This window comes from Ammospiza nelsoni, chromosome 1, assembly GCF_027579445.1.
Source record: "Ammospiza nelsoni isolate bAmmNel1 chromosome 1, bAmmNel1.pri, whole genome shotgun sequence".
Taxonomy (NCBI): Eukaryota; Metazoa; Chordata; class Aves; order Passeriformes; family Passerellidae; genus Ammospiza; species Ammospiza nelsoni.
The window spans coordinates 21,137,171-21,160,151 of NC_080633.1; the positions used below are offsets into that span (position 1 = coordinate 21,137,171).

The 22,981-nt window shown below is 40.3% G+C and overlaps 1 protein-coding gene across 1 annotated transcript in view; it reads left to right on the plus strand.

The window, feature by feature from the left end:
• The first annotated feature begins 2,100 nt into the window (after positions 1-2,100).
• The window catches only part of ST8SIA6 (ST8 alpha-N-acetyl-neuraminide alpha-2,8-sialyltransferase 6), a 45,398-nt gene continuing 24,517 nt past the window's right edge, over positions 2,101-22,981 (plus strand). The window contains exons 1-4 of the mRNA XM_059475331.1: positions 2,101-2,315; positions 2,529-2,624; positions 11,577-11,675; positions 17,015-17,101. Of these exons, the coding sequence (XP_059331314.1) occupies positions 2,221-2,315; positions 2,529-2,624; positions 11,577-11,675; positions 17,015-17,101 (377 nt within the window). The 5' untranslated portion in view covers positions 2,101-2,220. The remainder of the gene's footprint in view (positions 2,316-2,528; positions 2,625-11,576; positions 11,676-17,014; positions 17,102-22,981) is intronic.

Sequence of the window (22,981 nt, forward strand, 5' to 3'; positions counted from 1 at the left end):
ACAGTGATACCTCAGGACTCCCAGGAAAACTGTATTGCAGAGGGAAATAACAGTGAGGGCAAAAGCCAAATCTTTTTCTGGACTGTAATTCTTAGTTGTCTTTGATTCAGAGCTGGAATTGAATACCACTAGGCTTTTAAGATGAAAGACTTATTGTTTTACATAGGGTATTTAATGGGTATTACAAAATAGCTGATGATATCCACTAACATAAGCAGGAGCCTTCATGTTTTACAGAGGTGGTGGGGGATTGATATTTCTAATATCTGTTGATCAGTACACACATACCTTGAAAAGCTTGAGTGTAGGCCCCCTACTTATTGTATACAGTGTCAACTGGTTTTATAGGATAGGCCCAAAGCAAGCTTTTGGGAAGTGGTGATGAATCATCTTCATGTTCCAGACATTTACATTAAATCACAACAATTCAGAAGCTTGCTGTTTAGAGATTCACAACAATCTTGAAACAGCAAACTTCTTCAGGACTTCACAAGTTCACACTGGCTTTGCTTTGCTATTACAATTAAGTATCTCAAAGCCAAGAAGACAACTGAGCTGTGCTCCTGGGGGACTGTGCATTGAGCCAGTCAGATACCTGCAACCCCTTGGGACACCAGCCAACTGCTTCTAGCTCGCTCCCACCAGCACCCACAGCCCTGCTCACCAGCAAGCGAACAAATGCCCCAAAAACATCATTACGTGTTTCCCTGTATACTCCATCACAGTCACAGATGGTGCTGTGCTGTTCCTCTGGTGCACTTCCTGGAGGCTTGCTGCTTCCTATTGTTATATCTAACCACTCACAATATCAAGTCTGTGTTACTTCATTAATATAGAGCAGCAGAGCTCTTACTTTGAGATTTTCTAGCCATTGTTTGATGAGCAGCAGCTCCAAGGCTTAAGGAAATGCTCACAGATACAGAAAACATGAAGGATAGGGAAGAATCTGCAAAAACAAGGTGTCAGCTCACAATTGAAAGGCTGCTGTAAGTCACAGCATCTCTTCGACCCACTGTCAATAACGGGGGACCTAATTATTGGCACCTTGTCTCCTTACTAGGTTTCTCATACCAATGGTTTGTGAAAGCAACACTGAATGCACCATCACATAGAAAGACACAAGCTTACTACAGAAGCATTTCTTTACCAAAACCACTCCAAATGATAGACACATAGAATGTTTTGGGTAGAACCTTATAGATCATCTAGTTCCAACCACCCCTAGCCATAAGCAGGGACACCTTCCACTAGGTCAGGTTAATCCAAGCTGGCCTTGAACACTTCCAGGGATGGGGGATCTACAGCTTCTCTGGGCAATCTGTTCTAGTGCCTCATCATGCTCACAATAACGAATATCTCCCTAATATTCCATCTAAACCTGTCTTCTTTCAGTTTAAAGCCTTCCTGCTTGTCCTATCACTACATGCTCTTGTTAAAAAGTCCCTCCCTAGCTTTCTTGTGGGCCTCCTACAGAAAGCTGTAATGAGCCTTCTCCAGGCTGAAGCAGCCCAGCTCTCAGGCTGTCTCCACAGCAGAGGGGTTCCATCCCTCAGATCAGGTTCATGGCTCTCCTCTGAACAGGGTCACAGCCTTCTTATGCTGGGGGGCCCCGAGCCGCACACGCACCGTGTTCCACGTGGGGTCATTTTTATCTATAATATAAATAATTTTATGTTACATACCTTTTATGAGACAAAACACAGGACACATTGACTATTACTTTTTAATTCAGAGAAAGAGCTATTGAAGCAGCAGCGGCTTCAATACGCCAGCCACGGGGCAGGGCTGCCTGCCCTCGCCGGGCAAGCCCCGCACCCTGCTCCCGCCGCCGTCCCGCAGGGCGCCCCTCTCCCCCATTAAAGTTTGGGCAGTTTCAACTCCCTCGCTCCGCCGCCCTCAACACGGAAGCGCTGCGGGAAGCGCCCCGAGCGGCAGCCGGCACAGGCCGGTAGCAAAGGCCGCTAGCAAAGACCGCCCGGGTGCCGCCCGGGTGCCGCCCTCACGCCGGCCGAGCCCAGCCGCTCCCCACCAGCACCGGCGGGCCGGGCCCGCGCGGCGGCCGCGGCGGGAGGGGGGGCCGATGGCGGCGGCGGCGCAGGGCTGCGGGCGAGGGGCGGAGCGCAGAGACCCTGTGGCTGCTATGGCCGCCTCCCCCTCCCCGCAGCCTCCCTTAAATACTATGGGGCCGTAGCTGCGACGGGTGCCGCTGCCGAGCGCACCATGCGGGCTGTCATCGCCTTGGCCGCGGCGCTGGGCAGCCTGCTGCTGGGAGGCTGCCTTCTGCGCCTGGGCGGCCAGCAGCCCCTCCGCGCCAGGTAGGGCGGCCGGGCGGCCTCGCCCGCGGTCCGGAGCCGTCTGGGGAGGGCGGGAGGAGCGGGACGAGCCCCGCGGGGCGCGGCGGACCCTGGCGATGCCCTCGGCTCGGTCTGGGCTCGGCGCGGGTCGTGGGCAGGAGAGCGGCGCCGCTCTCGCCGGGTGATGTTCAATCACTGGTCCTGACAACTTTGTTTTCCCGTCTCGCTTGCCAGGGGCTGGCAGGAGGACGTAGGAGTAGCGGCTGTCACGCCGAAAGTGGTGCGAGCCCTCAGGTCTCCCCTGACGCCCCTTCCTCACACCGAGAACAGGTACGGGCTGGACGCCCGCTGGTGGGTCCGTGAGGTCGGGTCTGCAAAAGCAGAAATTCGCCTTCGCTCCGGTTCATTCTCGCTTTTGTTTCGGTAGCTTGATCAGAGAGAGCGTTAGAGATTATTAGGGCAAATAGCACTTTGCTTTAACTATAATGAATTATTTGTCCATGGGCCCCCTTATTGACGGCTGTCACTCTGCCGTTGGTTTCGAGCCCAATAAAATACTGCGTAGAGCAGTTTTGTTAGCGTACGATGCAAAAAGTGCCTGATGAATGACACGTTCCAGGTATCTTTTTATTCTTCTTTCCAGGAAGGTGGAGCTGGGAAATGCTATTACTGTTTTTGTAATCTGTATTTAGTTAAAAATGCAGATTTATCATTTACAATCCATTTACAATGAAGGCAAGACATATGAAGCCTGTTTAGTTTTGGGTTGGCATTGTACTTTGTGGGAGCCCATTCATTTGATCCTGTGTCTTGACCTTCTAGATCAGTGTAGATTTTTGCTTTACAGCCTGTTTTTTTATGCTGTGAAATTTAATGTGAAGGTACTTTGTAAAATCAGCTGTGAAACGTTGTGCCTTACATGCAGACTTCAATACTAATGACTGTTGTTTTTATGCTCTTGGGTCCCCACAGACTGTAGGAAAACTAAGAGTGCAGAAGATGGTGGTGTAATCCACACATGAAATCAATACTATGTAAGAAGTAGTTTTGAAATATTTTTTCTTTCTTCTTTTACTTTATATGGCATTATTGCCTTTGCAGTTACCATGACTATTATATGTTAATATATACTACAGTCAAAAACCACATTATAAAAATCAAAAAGAACTTAAGAATTGGGTCTTTCACAGAAACAGTGATGTCCTGGTTGTGTTGAAGACAATGGTGACAGTGCAGTTAACCTTACTAAGGCCACCATCTCACTCAGTCTAGCTGAATTTGGTAGCCTATGCTTTCCCTAAGTGAATGCAAGTGATGTTAGTTGCAGTAATGATTGCAGTGTACCCTAACAGTGCATTTCTTATGTGTTTCTGATGAGATACTCTTGTGCTCTTTCCCTCAATATTTAAAACTTTCACAAGCTCTAAGTTTATAGCATCTTTCAAAGTTAGAGTGAAAGAAAAGGAACAGAATTCTCCAAATGTTCCTACCTACTGTTATGAGCTTCTAGCCTGCTTCTCTTTCCTGTTCTCATTTTTTTCCCCTTTCTGCTTTTTTTCCCATCTTTCCCCCTCTTGATACTGGTTTTTTGCAGTATGTACTGTTCTGCTTTGCTTTTTTTGGTAGCCATTACTCCATTCTTCTTTCCACTCTGTTTTGGGCTGTGTCTGTGGTTTCCCCCTGGCCCATCTCCTCACACTCTTCCCTAGTAGTTTCTGAGTTGCCTCTCCTTTCATTCAGCTCTCTGTGTTATACCATGGAATTGAATTGACTAGAAATGCTGATAGAGAGCACTTCAGAGAACAGTCTATTTCCCATCTTAGTACACTCAACTGGAGCAATGAAAGTGGAAACAACACATACCAAAGAGGTCTGAAAATCCATGTCATTTTTTTAACCTTTGTAATAGGGCAAGTGAGATTGTGATTTTAAATATGTATTTTTCCTTATTCTACTTGGAGGAATTTTGACACCAATTTGAAGCTAGTTTTTGTCAGCTTGAAATTGTATTTCTTCATGACTAAGTGTCTGCAAAAGTGTGTCAAGTAAATAATTCATCAAAGAAAGTTTCAATATACTCAAGCTCCTGTAACTGCAGTGTCTTTGGAGAGATGTCTTGCCAGCTGAATCCGAGAGTGGATGTGCTGTCTCACCTGACTGACTGTGCTCAGTAAGCTGGCCTGACAGGGCTTTGTGGTGCATGTGTGGCTAATGAGAAAGGAGGGAGAGCTGCTGGACTGGACTGACCAGGAGCTGTTGGTTCATCCAGAGAGCAGCAGGACTGGGCAGGGAGCCATGCTGGAGGGGTTTGATCCAGGCAGCAGCTGGACTGGGCCTGGCTAAGGGCCATGCTGGAGATGCTTGATCCAGAGAGCATCTGGACTCATTCAGGAGTTCAGAGCAATCTCTCAGTGATGGAGATGGATAGTCTGGTCAATAGGAATTAGATTCCAGTGTGCTGTGGGGTAGTGTGGTTCTCCTAAACAACCCTGATTATTTGAGTGGCATTGCTGTGTTATTGGCAGCAACTCTTTCCTGCATAAGATTAAGAGGATGTACATGGATGTTTCCAGGAAAGGAAAAAGAAAAAAAAACCTAGGCACTATCCTTGACCACCTCCAAGTAAAAGTAATCTAGACAGTCTTCACAGTCACAAGCTAATCTTTTTTATCATTATTTCCTTTGCTGTTGGAGGCATATTTGTAACCAGACATCTCCCAAAGAATCTCTAAGGCCCTATTATTCTGTTGCCTTGCAGTATTGAAAGCTAATCTGTTCTTTTACTTTGAGTAATACTTTTAAAGGATGAAACTGAAGGATGAAAGGATGAAGAGCAGAGGATTGGATCAGACTCTCTTAGATACTTAGGCAGCTATTATGTGCAGCAATGTTTAAATACATGGTGACCAGGCACTTGAAGTTCTCTGGGGATCTGTGTCTTAGTAAATAATCTTGATGATGTGGTTTGTCTCTTACAGGTTTGTTGCTTACCCCTTTTTCTTGTTAAGCCTTAGCAAATTGGGGCAATGTGACTGCCTCTACAGTGCGACTTGCACATCTAGTCTTGGGCTCATTTCACAGCCTACTGTGCCTCTTAGTAGGGTTTCTTACTGAAAAGAAAGGCCACTGCTAGTAAGATATGTCTAGTAACCTCCAGACTTATTCATGGAACCAGTGTCATTTATACTGCAATAATATGTTCTCTGGCAGATTTCTCCTATCTATGCCTCACACTGTCCTCTCAATTTTTAAGCTATAACTGCGAGTACAATTTCTATTTTCTTAACTACAGCCTTCTTATATTTTCAACAGTACAACCAAAAAAAGAAGTCTTGCATTTTTCTCACCTTTAGATCCTTGGTCTTCCCTCTCTCCTTTCCTCTCTCCCCCAACTGTTTGTGCAGGCATAGTTGTTTGTTTAGTGGTTACAGTAATAGTAGAACAGAGGACTCGGTACTGCTAGTGCTTATCAAGGGAAAATGAAAATAGTAAGAGAAGCTAGGTAGTATTTTCTTTGTTATGAGGCCCAGGGTGTGCTAGGTTAAATTTAGGAAGAAATTCTAGCTGCTATTTTACTACCCAGGAATATGTAGCAGATAAATCATGCCAGGTCCTGCAAGAGAAGTAAAAAAATAGCACTATTTATGTATGTTTTATATAAAAGAAACAAGGCAGCAGTACCCTAAAGAACTGACTACCATAGCTCTGTTAGTCTGTCTTGCCAGTTTTAAGGCATTCACTTACTATTTCCCCAGCTTGCTTTCTGTCTTTGCAGGTCCAGGGCAAGCCCAGTGTAAGACCACTGAGGTAATTGAACAGTGGGAGGAAGTGATTGAGAAGCTATGGGTAAACAAGTTAGTATTAATACAGTGTTCCATAGTGTTGATTTCTCCAGTTCCTCTCTCAGCAGCAGATCTGTATGCAGGCCTAGGAAATAAACAGCTATACTTAATTAACAATGCTACAGAGACCTGTACATTCTGTCTCGTGACAAAATACTGCATTCAGGCAGTCAGAAGGGGGAAAAGAGACAGGCTAATACCACAATTATGGAGTAGCCTAGTATACTGCACAAATAATTTACTATGGTTTAGATTAGTCAGCAGTGGGGGTCCACTTCACTAATTTTACTGCTCTCTTAATATTTTGCCCCTTCACCCCAAGTGATGCATGCAGATATATTTTAGGAGCATATTTTGAAGCCATGCCTCATGTATTAGTTCTGTCTAAATGAACAGGTGTTCAGTTGAAAGCTGCTGCCAGGACATATTTATGTTCTGACAGTGGTGAAAGGTTTCTGTTTATTTGGTCCAAGTGAAACTGCTCTGTCATTCTATTGTGTGCCCTTGTAACATGATTTTAGTGTAAGTACCTTATTCTTTTCACTTCACCTACCATGAGGCTCTGAATGTTGCTTGTCATGTTACCTGTCATGCAGTTTATGGATTTTATAAATAAAAAGTGTCTGATGTTATACATAGCCCTGGTGAATGCACTGGAGGGTCTTTCAAATAATTTCAAGATGCAGTTTGTGTTAAAGACCTGATTTAGCATTCCTTAGATAAGCAATACCTCTATAGGAACTTGAACAAAGATAGTAGGATCAATCCCTTTAACAGTTGCTGTGATTAATGTTTCAAGACAAATTCTTACTCCTGTGGTTTGATGAAGCAATTTTTATAGTCCATTTCACCAAGAATTTAAATTGTGTATTGCCTTATTAATCAAGGTGTTGTGAACTTTAAAAACATCACTATATTCTTATCATCTGATTAATTTGAAATAGTGTCAAAGGCAGCACTTAAGAGCACCCTTCCTCTGGAAGTAGGGATTTTGGGTTTTTAATAGTATTCAACTAACAGATGATGAGATTCAAATATAAATTAGTCCCTTCAAGGGAGAGATTAAGACAAAAGATATTCACAATCTGGATAATGCTATTCAGTGCCATTTTGGTAGAATGATAAAAATGTGTAATTTTGCATACAGAAGTTATCCTTTTTAGCTGGAGATGCTCAGCTGGAACATGTTTAGAGCTCTTGTGCTGCTTCAGACAGCCAAGATCAAGAAGCTATAGAAAAGAGCAACAATTTATTATGCTGGGTGTGGAGTGAATAGCCAATGAGTGGGATTTTCCCTTACTTTCAGGGTGGACTTAGCGGGGAGGTGAAATTTTTGTTGCTTTCACTGCTGCCAGACAGTTCAGTTCTGAGAAATTTTGAATATCTCATCCCACATTCTTTGTTTCTATCAGATTTTGAGGGATATCTAGAAGAGTGACCTTTTAATCTTTGTGTTACAGTATAACTCACAGCATCAGTTTTTCCATATGCCTTTTTTTCTTTTCTTGTCTTCCCTATCGTTCCTCCATCTTATGCCTATCCCATTTTCCTACTCTGATAACTGGGGTTGGGTTTAGTTTTGTTTTTAAAGGGTGTGCCTTTGCTTTTCTTTCCTGTACCTTTCATCTCCCCCAGAATGCTCTCTTACTTGGCATACCCCTCTGTCTGGTGATTTCCTGCACTAAGGTTCCCTGTTGTCTCAGGACTGAATGCTGCAGGAGCAGCAAAAGGACTTTCCATATAGTTTCTGTCTGAAGATGGAGTCAGTCCTTGTCTTAAACGTTTTACAGTTTGAGGATCTGCTGTCTTCCTGAGAGCAAGATATAGAATAAAACATGCTGATAGATAAGGCACATGGTCTTAATCTACTGTGGATTTATTAAAGTACAGATGGTGTACTTCCTGAGTTTCTAGAATTACCATAGGAAGTATGTGGTCCTCAAGCTGTTCATATATGATTTAAAAAGCCCCTGTTTTTCAGATTTGGTCCAATGAGATTGGCTTTGAGAACATATGAGCCCTAGGGAAAATACAGCTGAAATTTCCCTGTGTCATCAGTTTTATGAGTTTAGGCCAACAGAATGTTTCTGCTTCAAGTTCTCATTTAGCTTAATAGTTCACGGAATTAGTTGAATGTAGCCTGATATCTGTGTTGTGAGGCATATTACTGATTTCATTGCAGAAGTTGTAGTGCTGCTCTAAGTAGTGAACAAAGACTGTCATCCACTGGGTCAGGTAAATTAATTTAGTGGTAAATGTTGCCTTGCACAATTGTCTGAAATGAGCAGAAATTTAATGTGAGTTTGATGTCTGTGCAACTTTGCCATGAATAATGCAGTAGAAGTCTGGACTGTCTCTTGCACACCCATCTTATCTAAGTGCAAAAAGATTGCACTCATGTGAAGTAGAGGCTACTCTAACAGTGAAACAGAAATTCAGAAATTTACCTTTTAATGGAATGAGTAATTGCTTTACATCTCTTGAAAATCAATTGTTTTAATTTTGTACCTTTTGCACCACATAAAGAGGGTTAAGTAAGTTTTATGTACAAAAAGCCACAGAAGTATTTTGGTGATCTGTCATGTGGCTGTAAAAGTGATTGTGAGGCTTTAATGACAAAACAGAATAGGGATTTATTTTGTTCTATCTTTTTTCTCTGACTTCCTTTTTTTTGAATTTTTCAGGTCTTGAAAAGGATTACTTAAAAACAATTGTGTATTAAAAAAATGAGGCAACTTGCATTTGTTGATCTTAGGAATTTTTTAAAGGACTAAAAGTCTGTGGGGTGAAGCCTGTATTATTTGAGAGAATATTTATTCATTGCCCCACAGATCTCAAGACATAAATTAATAGGAAGCTGTAAGGACTTGTAATGGTTGTCTGCACAGAGTTGTGCAAGAATGTTGGTACTCTGCTAATGCCCCTTGCAGGGAGCTATCAAACCTTGCTGCCTGCTCTGGCCTGGTCATCCACTTGGCATATTAACGTGTTAGACAGTCTCTTCTGTCTCTTCTGGCCAGTGGTGGCTCAGAGGGGCTGGGGCCACTTCTCAAATCAGCATCCAGCATCTTGGGTTTTAGTTATAATGGAAGGCTTATTTGCAGCAGTAACATGCACTTTGCTTTTATCAATTGTTCTTTTTTTTTTTTTTTTTTTTTTTTTTTGTCCTTTCTGTTTCTTTAAAATTATGTTTAGGCAGCTAAACTTTTGCCTGTAGCCATTTCTCTTATTTTAAGCTGCAGAATAATCATTTGATGTTACTAAGTTAAAGAAGCAAGAGGGAGGAAGCATGAGAGGAAGTAGTGCTACCTAAATTTGTTTGAGAGCTGGAAAGGGCCTGCCTGGTTGTTCTGCATAGACAGAACCATTCAGAGCAAGCTGCAGCAGTAAAACTGTGTACATAAATTTTTTAGGCAGAATATTTGCTAGCACTTGCTATGGGAGATCTGCAGCGTTCTTAGCTCTGAACTGTGTGCTCTGAGAGCCTTCTGCTATTTGTATTTCACTCCTTGAGAAAAAATGAGATAAAGAGCTGTATGCAAAGGCAGCCAAGGAGCTCTCAGTAGGCAGTGCCAGCTGTTACTATTGAAGTCACTGCAGAACTGGAAGGATAGAGGTTTATGTTGTGTTGTCTTACTGTTTCCCTCAACAAGGGGCATACAGACTGGATACTTCCTTAGGGGCACTGAGTGTATACTGGGGAGAATTTATTGGTGGTGGGAAGAAATGAAGAGGGCTGTTCTCTCTCCTTGGCAGCCTACATCCTGTGGAAATTGCTACTAGGTGTGACTAACTCTAGAAAATTCATGGGCAATGGAAAGAAAAAGAAAGGTGGTTCTTTCCTTCCCTGTCAGCTATGACAATGAGAGTCAGCTCAGTAGCAAAATAAACAAGCATTTGTTCTTCTTTACTCTTCAGTCAGTCTGTTCATCTGAGGTGTTTAAGAAGAGAATGCTCAGGAGAGAACTTATTGATACCTGAAGGGAGGGTGCAGGGGATGGAGCCAAGTTCTCATTAGTGGTGCTCAGTGCTAGAACAGAGGCAGTGCTCACCAGCTGGAACACAGGAGGGTCCCTCTGATCATCAGGCATCATCACTTTTTCTCTGTAAGGGTGACTGAGCACTGGCACAGGCTGCTCAGGTGGGTTGTGGAGTCTCTGTGCTTGGAGATATTCAAAAGCATCTGGTACAGTCCTTGCTCCCCCTCTCTAGGTGGCCCTGCCTGAGCAGGGAGTTTGGACTAGATGAGCTCTGGAGATGCCTTCCAGCCCCAGCCACTCTGTGGTTCTGTGCCTTGAAATGGCATCTTTCCCAAGCAAATCTTCAAACTCAGCTTGTCAGAAATCTTGTTGCTGAGGGGTCTCCATGTTGTAGCAGGTGAAGTTTTGGTCCTTGTCAGTAAAAAGCAGTGATGACTCAGAAGCACAAAGCAGGAAGGCCTTTCTCTTGTGTGAGTGCCTCTGTGCAGAGATGTTTCACTTGTTCTCTAAGAACAGCACACGGCCCCTCTGCCTTCTGTGTTTCTACTTCTGGTTTGAGCAAAAGGCTGCAATGTCCAAGGGCTCTGTAAGTCGTGCATCAGTGGAAAGAAGCAAAGAGGAGGGGCAGGTGGCAGGGAAGAACATGGTGAGGGGCAGGGAAAATAATGCCAGAGAAGAAATCTTTAGGGTAAATGGCAATCTACAGAGTGGAAGGCTATGTTAGAAGAGGGTGATTGTATGAGATTGGACATAGATACAGGATGAACTGAGGTGAATGGAATAAGAACTTGGTATCTCAGTCATTTACTAACTTACTTCTCATTCTTCTACAAGGACTGCCCAGAGCAAGAGGACCACACAGGAGTTTGGTGAAAATAAGACAGGAATTAAAGATACTATCTGACACTTCCCCTGGTTCCTTTTACAAATATTTGTTCTTTCTGTGTAAATAAAGAATAAAAAAGACAGGAAGTATTCTACTTGAATCAGTAAGTTAAGGTCAAAGTACAAAGACGCACTTCACCTGTGGATGGACTTGCCTGTATATATTATATTCACTCCAAATATTGCATTTCATCAGCAATTTTAGGAAATCACATCTGCTGAATATTTTACTAGTGAATATTTTAAATATCTTCAAAACTTAATGTTCAGGAAGCTTTCAATTTCATTTTTTTAAATTACATTTGCTGATTACAGTGTAAAGTGGAAAATATAATTCAGACTATGAAATAGAGTTAATTTAAACAACCAAATATTTTATATTGCCTAGCAGAAAACTCTCTTTTAATAACAAGAACTTCACAATAGAAGTCCATAAGGTTTCTTTAGTAATGTTTTCAGCTAAATCAAAGGTTATTAATCCTATTGGCATAATAAAGTAAATGTGACAACATTGGTAGAATATGTTCTCTCTTTTAAAGTTTATTGCCTTTTCTCCTCCTGCTCCCTTTTAACAGAACAACTCATAATAAAAATGGAATTTACCAGTTTGAACAGGCTTCAAAATGTAAGGCAATTCAGGACAACATTTTGTCATCATCTATCAAGAAGAAAAGGTAGGTGTTTGCTGTCCTTTCTGCTTTGTTTGTTTTAAATAGAAGGGTAAAAGATTGTCCTTTTTTACATAATTCTTGTTTATTAAAGGGAAGCTATGCAACAGAAAACTGAATTTGTTCAACCAATGTTTGCTGCATTTTTTTCTTTTACATGGATAAGATTTATTTGAGGTGGGATTTTAACTTTTTTATTTTCACAATGCAAGATTTCTTCTTGGCAGGTAGCAACAAGTTATTCACAAAAATACTGAGTAGAAGTGTGGGGTATAATTTCATTTTTGAGAGTCTTTTCCCTGACTGGTGAGCACTCCTCCTTTTATGAGCAACTTCAGTTAATGATTCTGTCCAGCATTGCTAACTAGAGGAAGGGTGGAAATGTACTAGTATAAAGACCTGCTGGTTAGTCACATGATTGCATTGTGATTGCAAGTCCACAAGTAACAAACAGTCCAATTTTAGACACACTGGGGAAAAAACCACCCCAAATTAATTTTGGGTTTCAACTTGTTGTTCTGTATTTTTCTGGCATGGAGAAAAATCCAACTTTGATATCAGTCCTACTCAAATTCCTTGTCACTTTACAAAGTGAAAAGCTGAGAAGCAGACAGTGATTTTGACATGTAACATCTTTTCCTCTATCAATGCACCAATAAACCAAAGGATGCACCAATAAATAAAACATTGAAGGTAAGAAAGGCTTCCCATTAGGACTGAGTTGCAGCTTAAAATGGATGGTGCCATGCTGTCTTTAAAAGTGGGAGCTTCCCTCCCTGCTCCCCTCCATTTGGGAAAAGAAATAGAATGAGAAACAAAAGGTGAACTAAAAACAATTATATGCCTTTCCCTATTCCAAGTACGGGAGAATTCAAATTTTTACTTAATGCCAAAACAACATTAAATGGTGATTTGAAAACATACTCTGTCTTTTCTGCCCCCTCCTCACTTTTTTATTGCATTTCAAGACCTTTCACGTCTCTTTAAATTATCATATTTCCAGCATTTCTTCTTTGGTCTTATTATTACTTCTTTATTTATTTATTCATTTTTTTTCCCCCCTTCTTTACAATCTCTTTTCCCATCACTATTCCACTTTTTTAAGCAACACTATCATTGAAGTTTTTATTCTTTTGAAGGGTGCTAGACCACTATGTTACTGATGCACTGATAGTGAGAGCTGGAACACAGACTGGCAGAGGTAAAATAATGCAGTTGACTTAAAACTTAAGTGATTAACACCAAGAGGAGGAAAAGTGGTCACTGTATTGCTTTCAAAATCCACTTGCAGCAATATAAATGCAGTTGTTTATGCCACACATTGCAAAGTTTTGCAGTCTTTGGAGATGAGCTCTTCAAATGTTCATTGAGAACATTTTGGAGCTGAGATTATGGGAGAAACTTTACAAAGTACAAGACTTTTATTCCATGGTTAAAGAGAAAGGGGTTGTACCATTTAATGAGGCAGAAGATGAACTGGGTAGGTAGGAAGAGAAACAGATGCTTGGGAAAGAAAAGGAGCAAGGGATTGCCTTTTGCCATGAATATTGCAGCCATTGACCTTCACTGAGAGGGGCTGCAGGGATTTTGTTGCTTTTTCAAGCTGTGACCCATGGGTGTGGCACATAAATGCTTTATATTACAGTTCTAGCCTTGGAGGGATATTCTGGACACTCCTGCCTCTTAAACTGGAAGAAAGAGAAAAAAAATTTACTAATTTAAAGCTTGTCAAATGATTTAATAGTAAGAAATGCTATGTAAGTGGGAAGTTGTTGTTATTATTATAGCAAGTATGTGCTGGTGGTGACAAAGAGCCTGAAGTGCTGAGTTTTGCTAGCAGTTTTCCATTTTTATTCTAGAGCAACCCCTGTGTAAAATCTCCTGAGGGCTTATAAAACTGATATTTTTTTGGTAATGTTAAAATGTCCAGAGGCAAAACAGAGCCTCCCCTTATTTTGCATCTGTCTGTTCTGACATTTTACCTGTTGTCTCCATGCTGTCTCTACAATTTGTCCTTGCTGTTTTCCTTTAGATATCTTCCAAAAATTAGAAGATACTAATACTTTGTCAGTGCTTCGAATGTGCATAGCAACCTTAGCCAGCGCAGTTAACACAGTAGGTCACTTCTTACCTGACAAATACTCTGGGGGAAAAAGAAAAAGTCATCCAGGTGTTATTTGTCAGTCAGGCTCATATAGTATAAGTGAGTTTCCTAGGACAGCAAATTATTATAATGGTTGTGGTGCAGGTGGCAGACAAAAACAGGACAAAAAGACCCCATGTTTCATTCATTCACTCTTCTCAGCACTGTAATCATTGTGTTGTCCAAGTATTTTTATAACTCAATTTACCTGAGCCTTTCTTTTTTATCTCAATAATAAAACCCTTTTAGCATCAGTGAATATGTGCTGTAGGCTCCTAGGTGCCAGTGGAAATCTATGTAATGTGCCAGCTCTTTGAAATGGAAGAGTGGCGAAGATGACTGTCTGGGTTACAGCAGAGTCATGAAATGATTCCCTGATAGCCTGAACTGATTTGTTTGGAGAAGTGAGTCCCCAGGCCTCCTTTAAAGCAGGAAATGCTAAAATTAGCTTTCTGGGAAGAAAACAAAGTTTTCTGGGCTGTAAACCCAGCTGCAGCAAATCCCAGAGCTTCATGTTGAGTCTTTAAAAAGTTATTTCTAGGAATGCTGTCTGTATTACAGTTCATTTGATAGAAACCTTTTACTGGTGTGAGCAGATGCCTTGCAGAACTGCCACAGTTGGGAGCTCCTGTCCCCCAGGACAGTGTGCTGGGATGTCTGTGCTGCCTGTGGCACTGTGCCAGCTGGTAAAGACAACTTCTGACAGACCAGAGTGTCCTTGTAGGTCACAAGAGGAGCTAAACTGGATGCATAGGGTGAGCAGAGTTGGTGTTCTGACTTGTAAAGACCTGGAAATGGAGCTTTTCTGTGTGAGCTGGGGAGCTTGGATAGCTCTGAGCAAGAGCAATTCCGTCCAGTAGAGACAGCTGTGGAAAGGCTGCAGTGTTCTTGCTTTGTAATTGGTGCTTTACCCAAAGTGCATTTTCTGTTACAGGTATGAGAGGGCCCTTACAGTTTCTGACAGAGACGGCCTATGTTTCCTATGAGATCTTGGGACTGGCATTGTGGATTATGCTTTTATTCTTCTCCCTACCAAATGTTTCCCTGTAACTTACTAAAAAATTGTCAGTCAATGCAGTTTCTTTCTGAATAGATGGTAATTTCTCATTTCATTTCTGACTCTTATCTTCATCTTATCAATGTCTTTAGGCTAGAATTTGCTTTTGCTATATTTTTTTTCTCCTGGATAGCTATAGTGTAAGTAACTCTTTGTGGTCTGTTATGCTATTAATTTCTGAAATTTTTTTGTAAGTCCAAGCATCTAAGAGTGATTTCTTGTTTATATTAAGGAATGAAACCAGATGAGTTACTCAACATCAGAATTGGCTATTTGGGTTTTGTGCTTTTTTCTCACGTTCACCCCACAAACCCTCCCTGCCCTCCACTCCTACTGACCCTTGTCTGTCCACATAGTGACTCAATTTAGGGATCAGCTTCAGCAGGAAGGTAGTTCCATTTTCTATGGCTGCAGTTCCAAGGCTGGTAACATACCAGCAGGCAGCTGCCAAATAGAAGGGCCTTGATCCCTGTTTGTCCATTTCCATCACTCTGCTTATACTCGCTGTGGTCTTAGATGGAATCTTTCTTGTCTGGTTTAACACAATAAGAAGAAAATGTATGTTCATATCCTTGCCCTTCTGGATTTTTTTTTTTTTGCCCTGGTAGTAAAAGTGGCCTATGAAAGCATTTAACAAGTGCAGAACCTGACAAAAGAAAAACAGGGGTGGAGTCAGGTAAGTACCCATAGTGGCACAAGGCAGTTGGACTGGAAGGAGGAAGAATGTGCTGGACCAGGTCAGATCAGCTACAACTGCAATGAAACTAGTTTTTTTCTTTTCCTGCTTCTGCTGATTGAATTCTCTTGAGTTGTGAGGGCTCAGTAGAATCACTTTAGTTATAATCTTCTAGTTCCATTAAAAGTTTTCTAAGTGTGGAGGATGAAATTTTGTACATATTGTCACAGGTGCAAACTTGAGCCAGAGACCAGTTTTAATGCAAATTCCTCTTAAAATTCTAATTTATTTTTCTGTGTGGAAATTGGACGTGATTTTACTTGGGGTAGGATCAGTGTGTTACCTTTAGCAATTGCAGTACTTTTATGGAGCAATCTGTTTATTTCAAACGTGGAACAGAGAGAAGGAGGCTTTCAGATAATTGGCCTCTACTGCAACCACCAGACATTTTTTTTATGTTGCTTTTTATCAATTCTCATGCTCCACTTAAAAACAAGTCAAGTTGCCATCCCAACTCTTGTAAAACTGTTCAAAATAGACACTTCTAAGTGACAGCTTGAATAAACTCATGAACGTTTGGATCGACACTAAGCTATTTTTGTTAAAATAATACAAGTTAGATCTTGTATGGAGACTTGGGTCCTATAGAATTTTAGTCATGACATCCATACCGTCTTTTCTTCCTATTCCTCCAGTTACCTTAAGTCAGTTATTGTTTTTAAAAGCCTGTATTATAATCCAGGCACAAATGGGAGAAACAGTAACATTGGACATAAAAGCCAAAAAAGGTTTAATTCTTTTGACTTGCATGTTACAAAGTATTTAGCTTGTGAACAAATTTAAATCTCTTGAATGGATTTTCAAGAGCAGAGAGTTTTTTGGTTATATGTAGCAATGTAACCAAAGTTCTGGATCATGTAAAATAGCAGATAGTTTTATTTTACAGACAGTTTAAAGGAAAAATTACATCTGTAAATATTGGTCTAATGTCTTTAGATGATTGAGCTTTGGAGATTCTATTAAGTAAATGAAAGAACAGGCATAAGAAATGTTATGTTTTATCTTGGCCAGGAAGAGCCACTTTTCAAAACACTTTATGGTTTAAACCACTAAGTACAAGAGAATTATTTATATTATTTTAGAATTTTACACTTGAGATGATTTCTAATAGTTTCAAAATATTTATGGTTAGTTATGTGAGTTTGAAACAAAGGCACTTTTGAAACTTTCTGAAGTTCATTAGGACACCAGTAGTAAGAAGAGATGTTTAATAGGCCATGCTAGTTAAATGAGGATAGTGCTGTTACAAATTACAAAAATAAAATAGGTCATGGAGTTCTAAAAGCAATCTATTATATATGCACCATACACATTATTATTAATAAATGCATCCTTTGAATGTTTTTAGAGACTGTTTCTAAATATACATACATATATATTCTAGTGTTTGATGTTGTTTCCTTTTTTAGATACTCAGAAGATTATTATCTTCACATAGTCACAAAACTGCAGAACTGCACCTGGGTAAGGAAACCAGAAGAATCTACAAAATTCAGGTAATTTTCATTGTCTCATTAAGAAAAACTGTTTACCCTAGATTTTTCTAACACGCCGTAAATTTAAATATTCCCTTTTAAACAGATAATTTTGTATTGCTTGTAGTAATTTCTATCAACTTTTTGATGCTGGGCTCTTCTTGTTTGGTGGAATTTAACTATTCAAACTGAGTAGAATAAAATAACTACATAAGTAATTTCATTTATATTCACAATAATGAGTGGTAAACTAACTTAAGTAGAATGAATTGAAATATTTCTGACATAAAGCCTACAGTGTTAAAGTACTGATAATGTTATTTTGTCCATTTGAACTGGCACTCTGATAAAAGGCTATAATGAAGCAGTGTGTTCCTTACCCCAAGACTATTACCTGTGTTGCAGAAGTGCCCAAGGCACTCATTAGGTTTGTCACTGCATGTCATGGCCCCTGAGCATGACAGCACGTGATTCCGTCTGTCCTTCTTTGAGATGGCACAGAAGGACATGCTCAGTAGGGATGGTGGGCTCTGAAAAGACTAAACTCTCATTTGGAAATCATGCTGGTTTTAAAGAACAGCTTCACTGTGCCATCCCTGTTTTCTCCAGGGAAAAAAGCTCTCTTGTTTTACATTTTTACATAGATCATAATTAAAGATTCTGTCATGATTGTTAAAAACAAATAAATGGACTTATCTTCCAACTCTTTGGAGTTAACTAGCATTGAGAGCCTAATATCCACATGCTCAGCATGATCCCTTTGGAAGAAGCAGTTTTGGGGTGCTGGGGGACAGGGTGAAGGGTTTTGTGCACCATAAATTGCCGTGTTTGCTGTGTATCACAGCTGACTAATGGTGTTTCCCAAAGCTGAGGTAGGAGTATACACAGAGTTAAAGACACTGTGTTGACTCAGGCAGGCCTCAGCTGTGCACAGAGCTATCAGCATGACAAGGAGCTGTAAAGCAGCCCATTCCATCTCAGAACAGGCAAGTGTCTTGCACAGAGTTGATGGGAGATGAAGCTGCTCTCACCTGCTCTTCACCCTGCTACATTTGAACTTTTTGTTTTCCAATCTATTTTTTTTTAAACTTCTCTTCCTTCCAAATGGACCAGCCACCACATACCAGCTATTTGCTACTGCTTCTGCTGTACTGGGTGTTTGGATCAGTGGCACTGTAGCCACTCCTTTGTCCAGCCTGACTTCTTCATTTATTGCTTAAACAATCTCCCCTCCACTGGGCCACCTTCTACATCTTCTAGGCCTATGGGAATCAAGCATCCAAAACATCATGTAAGACTGGAGTTTAAATACAGGATGCTTGCTATTCCTCATGCTGTCTTTGGTTTCCAGCAAGGAGTCTGGGTCCTAAGTAGTCAAGGTAGGTTATGCAACCAATGATCAAACTGGAAAAATTCAAAAGAAAAAACTGTTGGATGCACTAAGCCACCAAAAAGTGTGGACTCTATGTACATTGAGGTGATCTTATTAACTTTAATTTAGCTCATATACCAAGCAGAAAACCATCTTTTAAAATCCATGGTTCAGCACAGGCTGGACAAACTTGTTACTGAATCAACATTCAAGGGCTGTGCTGTTACGGTTTTCTTGGTTTTTAACATCCAAACTAGCTGGAGTATTAGCTGGTTCATATGTACATAACCCATGCTGCAATTCTAATGACAGTACTATGTATTCTGTTTCTGACATTTCATCTGATTTGATGCCATCAAAGATTTCCATGACTAAGGACTGGTGCTTTGGTGTATAATAATTCATGGCATCATGAATTATTATTTTACAAAAGATGGGTGCTTTTGCATAAGTCTTTCCTTTCTTTTTTCATTCTCAGTCTTCTCTATTGTTTTTTGGAAATAGTATATTAAAATTTTACAGTTGTCCTTAATACATGACCATGCTGGAGATTTTCAAGGCTCTTAGCAGGTGGTCAATGGAGTCTTTAAAATAAAAAGATGTTAAAAAGCAAACCAGATTTTATTTAAAATTTGCTGGCTAAATCTCCATGCTTACAGAACTTCCAGGCTTATTTATCAGACTTAAGCCTCCAACTAGCTTTGAAGGGCACTTCAGCTGAAAAATGATACATTAATGGAACTATGGGGGTGAAAAAGTTCTAGAGTTGTAGTGAAATAAATGAATTAATATTTGCTGGGCAGTAGATCTCTTTCTTTTTTTGACTTATCCTTGTGTCAGTAATAGCTGTGTAATACAAATATTTTACAGTCTGAAAATCTCATTGAGTAGTAGATAAACACACCCATTTGCAGAAGAGGAAATTAATCTCTGAGGGGCTGTGCAGCAGAAATTGGGTACTACAACCAGCCACCTTCAGCAGGAGAAACTTGAAGCTGTGTCACATTATTCACCTGGCAGTGCCACCAGAAGTCTGCCTGCTCACAAGACTGCAGAGAAGCTGCTTGACTTCTTTTCCTGTTTGTCCATCTGTTAAATGCAGTGAATGCTTAGATGCTTCTCAGGCGCGGTGTCAATTTTTTGACATCTCTCTATTTTCCTGAAGTTCTGAAGAGCAGGCATGCATATTTATAAGGGATTTAATGTCTTATGCTTCAGGGCATACACTAACCTCTAATTAATAAGGTTCAAGGAAAGCTTCTCCTGGGTAGTTAGTTTTTCAGAGAAGCTTTCCTGTGTTTTCCTTTGCAGCTTTTACTGCTGGCTTCCACTGTGCTGCTAGTGGAGTGAAGGAATATGTGATCTAAGCCAGTAACTCCTGTGTTCCTAGAAGGCAACACTGTGTGCCAAGGAGTACACATCCATTCACATCATAAGCTGCTCTCCCAGCAGATCCAGGCCAAATAAAAGAATATAAATTAGAAGTGCAGTTGAGGAAAGAAATACTTGTCTTTTTATTTGGCAGAAGGGTTACAGCTGATGGCCATGTCTAATATAAACTACAGTTTTTTTGCCAATTCACTATTGGAGAGCAGAGTCCTGGCTGACACTCTACTACCTGGCTCAGCTTTGTCATGCAGCTGTGCAAAATGTGTCCATTGTTGTCAGAGGGCTGCCCTTTCCCAAGTGGCTCCCTCTGAAGCTGCTCTGCTGTGCTGGCTCACATGCTCTTGGCTAGGTTGCTCTCTGGCAGCGCTCACTGGTTCTTGATGGCTACGTGATGTTTACACATGCATTTCTCAAAATCTAGAAGAATAAGGAAGCAAGTACAAGCCATGATGTTCTCTTTAATACCTCCCATATTTACAGTCACTCTTTTGTGGTTGATTTTTTTCCAGACTTTGTCAGGGAACCAATCTTCTGGCATTTCACTTATTTTGGTGTCAATAGTGATGACATCAGCATTGTCAGACATAGGCTGCCCTCAGAGGAGCAAGTGCAAGCACTTGGTTCATTGCTCTTGAAATCTAGTTCAGATTTATTGTGCCCCAACAGTAGTATTTGTCAGTCATTGTTAAAAGAGTGGTGCAAGTAGCATCCTACTAACAGTGATTTTTGGAGTCTTCTCCAACATTTATTTCTAGGGACATATAGAAAACTATTCTTTTATTCTGACTTTTCCCTTATAAAATTAATCTTCTCTTGACCTTTTAAAAATTTATTTTGTTCTTTATGGCTCTTCAGTCATCTAGCATCTCCTCATTATGCCTTTTTTACAAGCCCACCTGAATTCTTCCTCCCTTTTCAGATACATCAGCTCTAACTTTTTTTAGACAGAACAAGTGGTAGGATTTCTTGTCTGTAAGGGAGAAACTTGGTAGAAACTTGGAAAAGTGGGGGAAATAATCTCACAGCTGCCTGGAAGCATTATCCTTAAAGGTCTAGGGAACAAAAAAACTGTGCTGGGTAGCTTTTTCTGCAAAGGATCTTCTAGCTACAGTCAGCAGAGTCTCAAGTTCCCTAGGTAACCTGAATATTAATTATTATATCAGTATTCTTCAAAGGTTTTCCGCTTTAAAGAAATACTTCATTACTGCAACACATTACGGAGCCCAGCTAAGTGCAAGCTGTAATTGTTTTTTACACCTCCACATCTGTCTGCTTTACAGACTTACAAGCTTAATTTGCTCTCATTTGGGGCATACACCAATGGTATCCAATAATCTGCAGGTTTTCAAAATAGTTGCGACTGCAGCTTTTGCAGAAAGCTACAAAATATTTAAAACAGGCTTCAAAATGAGGGGAGAAAGGCTGAGCACATGCTGTGTTTCAGAGAAGCCTCTGAGCATTGTATTTCTGGGCTGTCTGAGCTTGAAGCCTATCAAACAGTGCAATAGCACTTCAGGAGTGACATCACCCTGAAAGTGTGAGCTGTGGGTACTGGGTCCTCTCCCCATGCAAAGACCATTCCAGACAAACCTGATTTGCATCTCATAATGAAGAGAGAAGGATATTCCCAGGTGTAAAACACAGCTTTAAAATTCCTGATGTTACACTGCAGTCTAGCTGGCAGAATGCTGCCCCCAACCAAAATATTTTAATTTTTTTTCATTTTTAAAGGAACATTACTACTTTAAAAAAAGAACATGGCTTCTTGAAAAGAAGAGATAAAAGATCCACCATTTTCCTTGTCCTGTTATTTTCCATCTTCCTTTTTATTCCACTTGACCTCTATTACCCTTTTCCCACTTTAATATCTCTTCTCAAAAGTGTGTTAAACATTCCTGCAGATAATAGAATACCACTTCTTGAAGAGATTAGTTTTGTTGCAAACTACACTGTAACCCATCTAACAGTATTGCTTATCACATCTGTGAACTGCAGTGAACCCCAGCTGAAACACAAATAAAACACACTGCAAGGTCAATTTATGCTTATATAAGCTCACTCCACCACATAATCAATAGCTTTTCTAACACTAAACAGATCAATATTTTTAGTGTAATCTCTGATATCTTCCAGTTTACAAGAAAGCTCACAGAACTCAGACTGCAGAGAGATGAAGAGTACATTTGCTGCATAGATTTAATAGATGATATGTAAAATAATGAGTATATATTCAAAGACATTTTGAATATCTCCTATTTCAGGAGAGAAGAAGATGGGTGGAGAGATAGTAATTAGTGACAGTTTGAAGCAAGGCTTGGATCTTTTAATTGGTCTACAGACTTTTATATACTTTTCTAAAGGATGGAGGATTCCTATAAGTAGAATCTAATTTTGGATTAGTCTGAGCTAATTATGTCTTCATGGCAGACTCTTTAAATAGTCTTTGGTTTGAAAATTTTATTACATTTTTTACATATTCAGCCTTGATTTCAGATTCAACCCTTTTGGCTTTCTTTGTCTTAGACATTTATGATATTACTTCATTTGTAGGCAATTCAAGGGCTGTCAGTGTATCATTCCCCTTCAAAAATGTTCTGCTTCAGATACCAGATTTAATCACTTTTTTCTTAATTTTGGAATATGTCATAATATGCCTCATTGTACTTTGGTTGACACATTGACATGGATTGATAAGAGCCTGGAGAAACCTGTGTCATTGTCTAGAGCCCCCAGTGCAGTACAGTAAGATAATTGCTTCCTCATTATAAAATATTACAGCAATGGACATAGATAAAAAGTAGTCTTCCTGTTTGTAGTTGTGCCCTTGAAATTTTGCTGTTACACAGTGGAATTTTTTGTGGCTTCTTCTACTGCCACAACAGTCTCTGCAGGATGAAACCTTAAAGTCTTTGATGTCTTGACATGTACAGCATAATAACTCACATGAACTAATGATTACAAAGGTCCAAGCTAGGTAAAGTATTAAAACAAAATTAACAAAACTTTTTCTGATTTTTAGTAATCCATGGACTTGTGTTGCTTGAATGCTTTGCTCTTTGTTCAAATGATCTTGTGAGCTGTGCTGTGATGTCCACTTAGGTCACAGGAGTTACTGCTTTAAATATTTGCTAACTTTAATT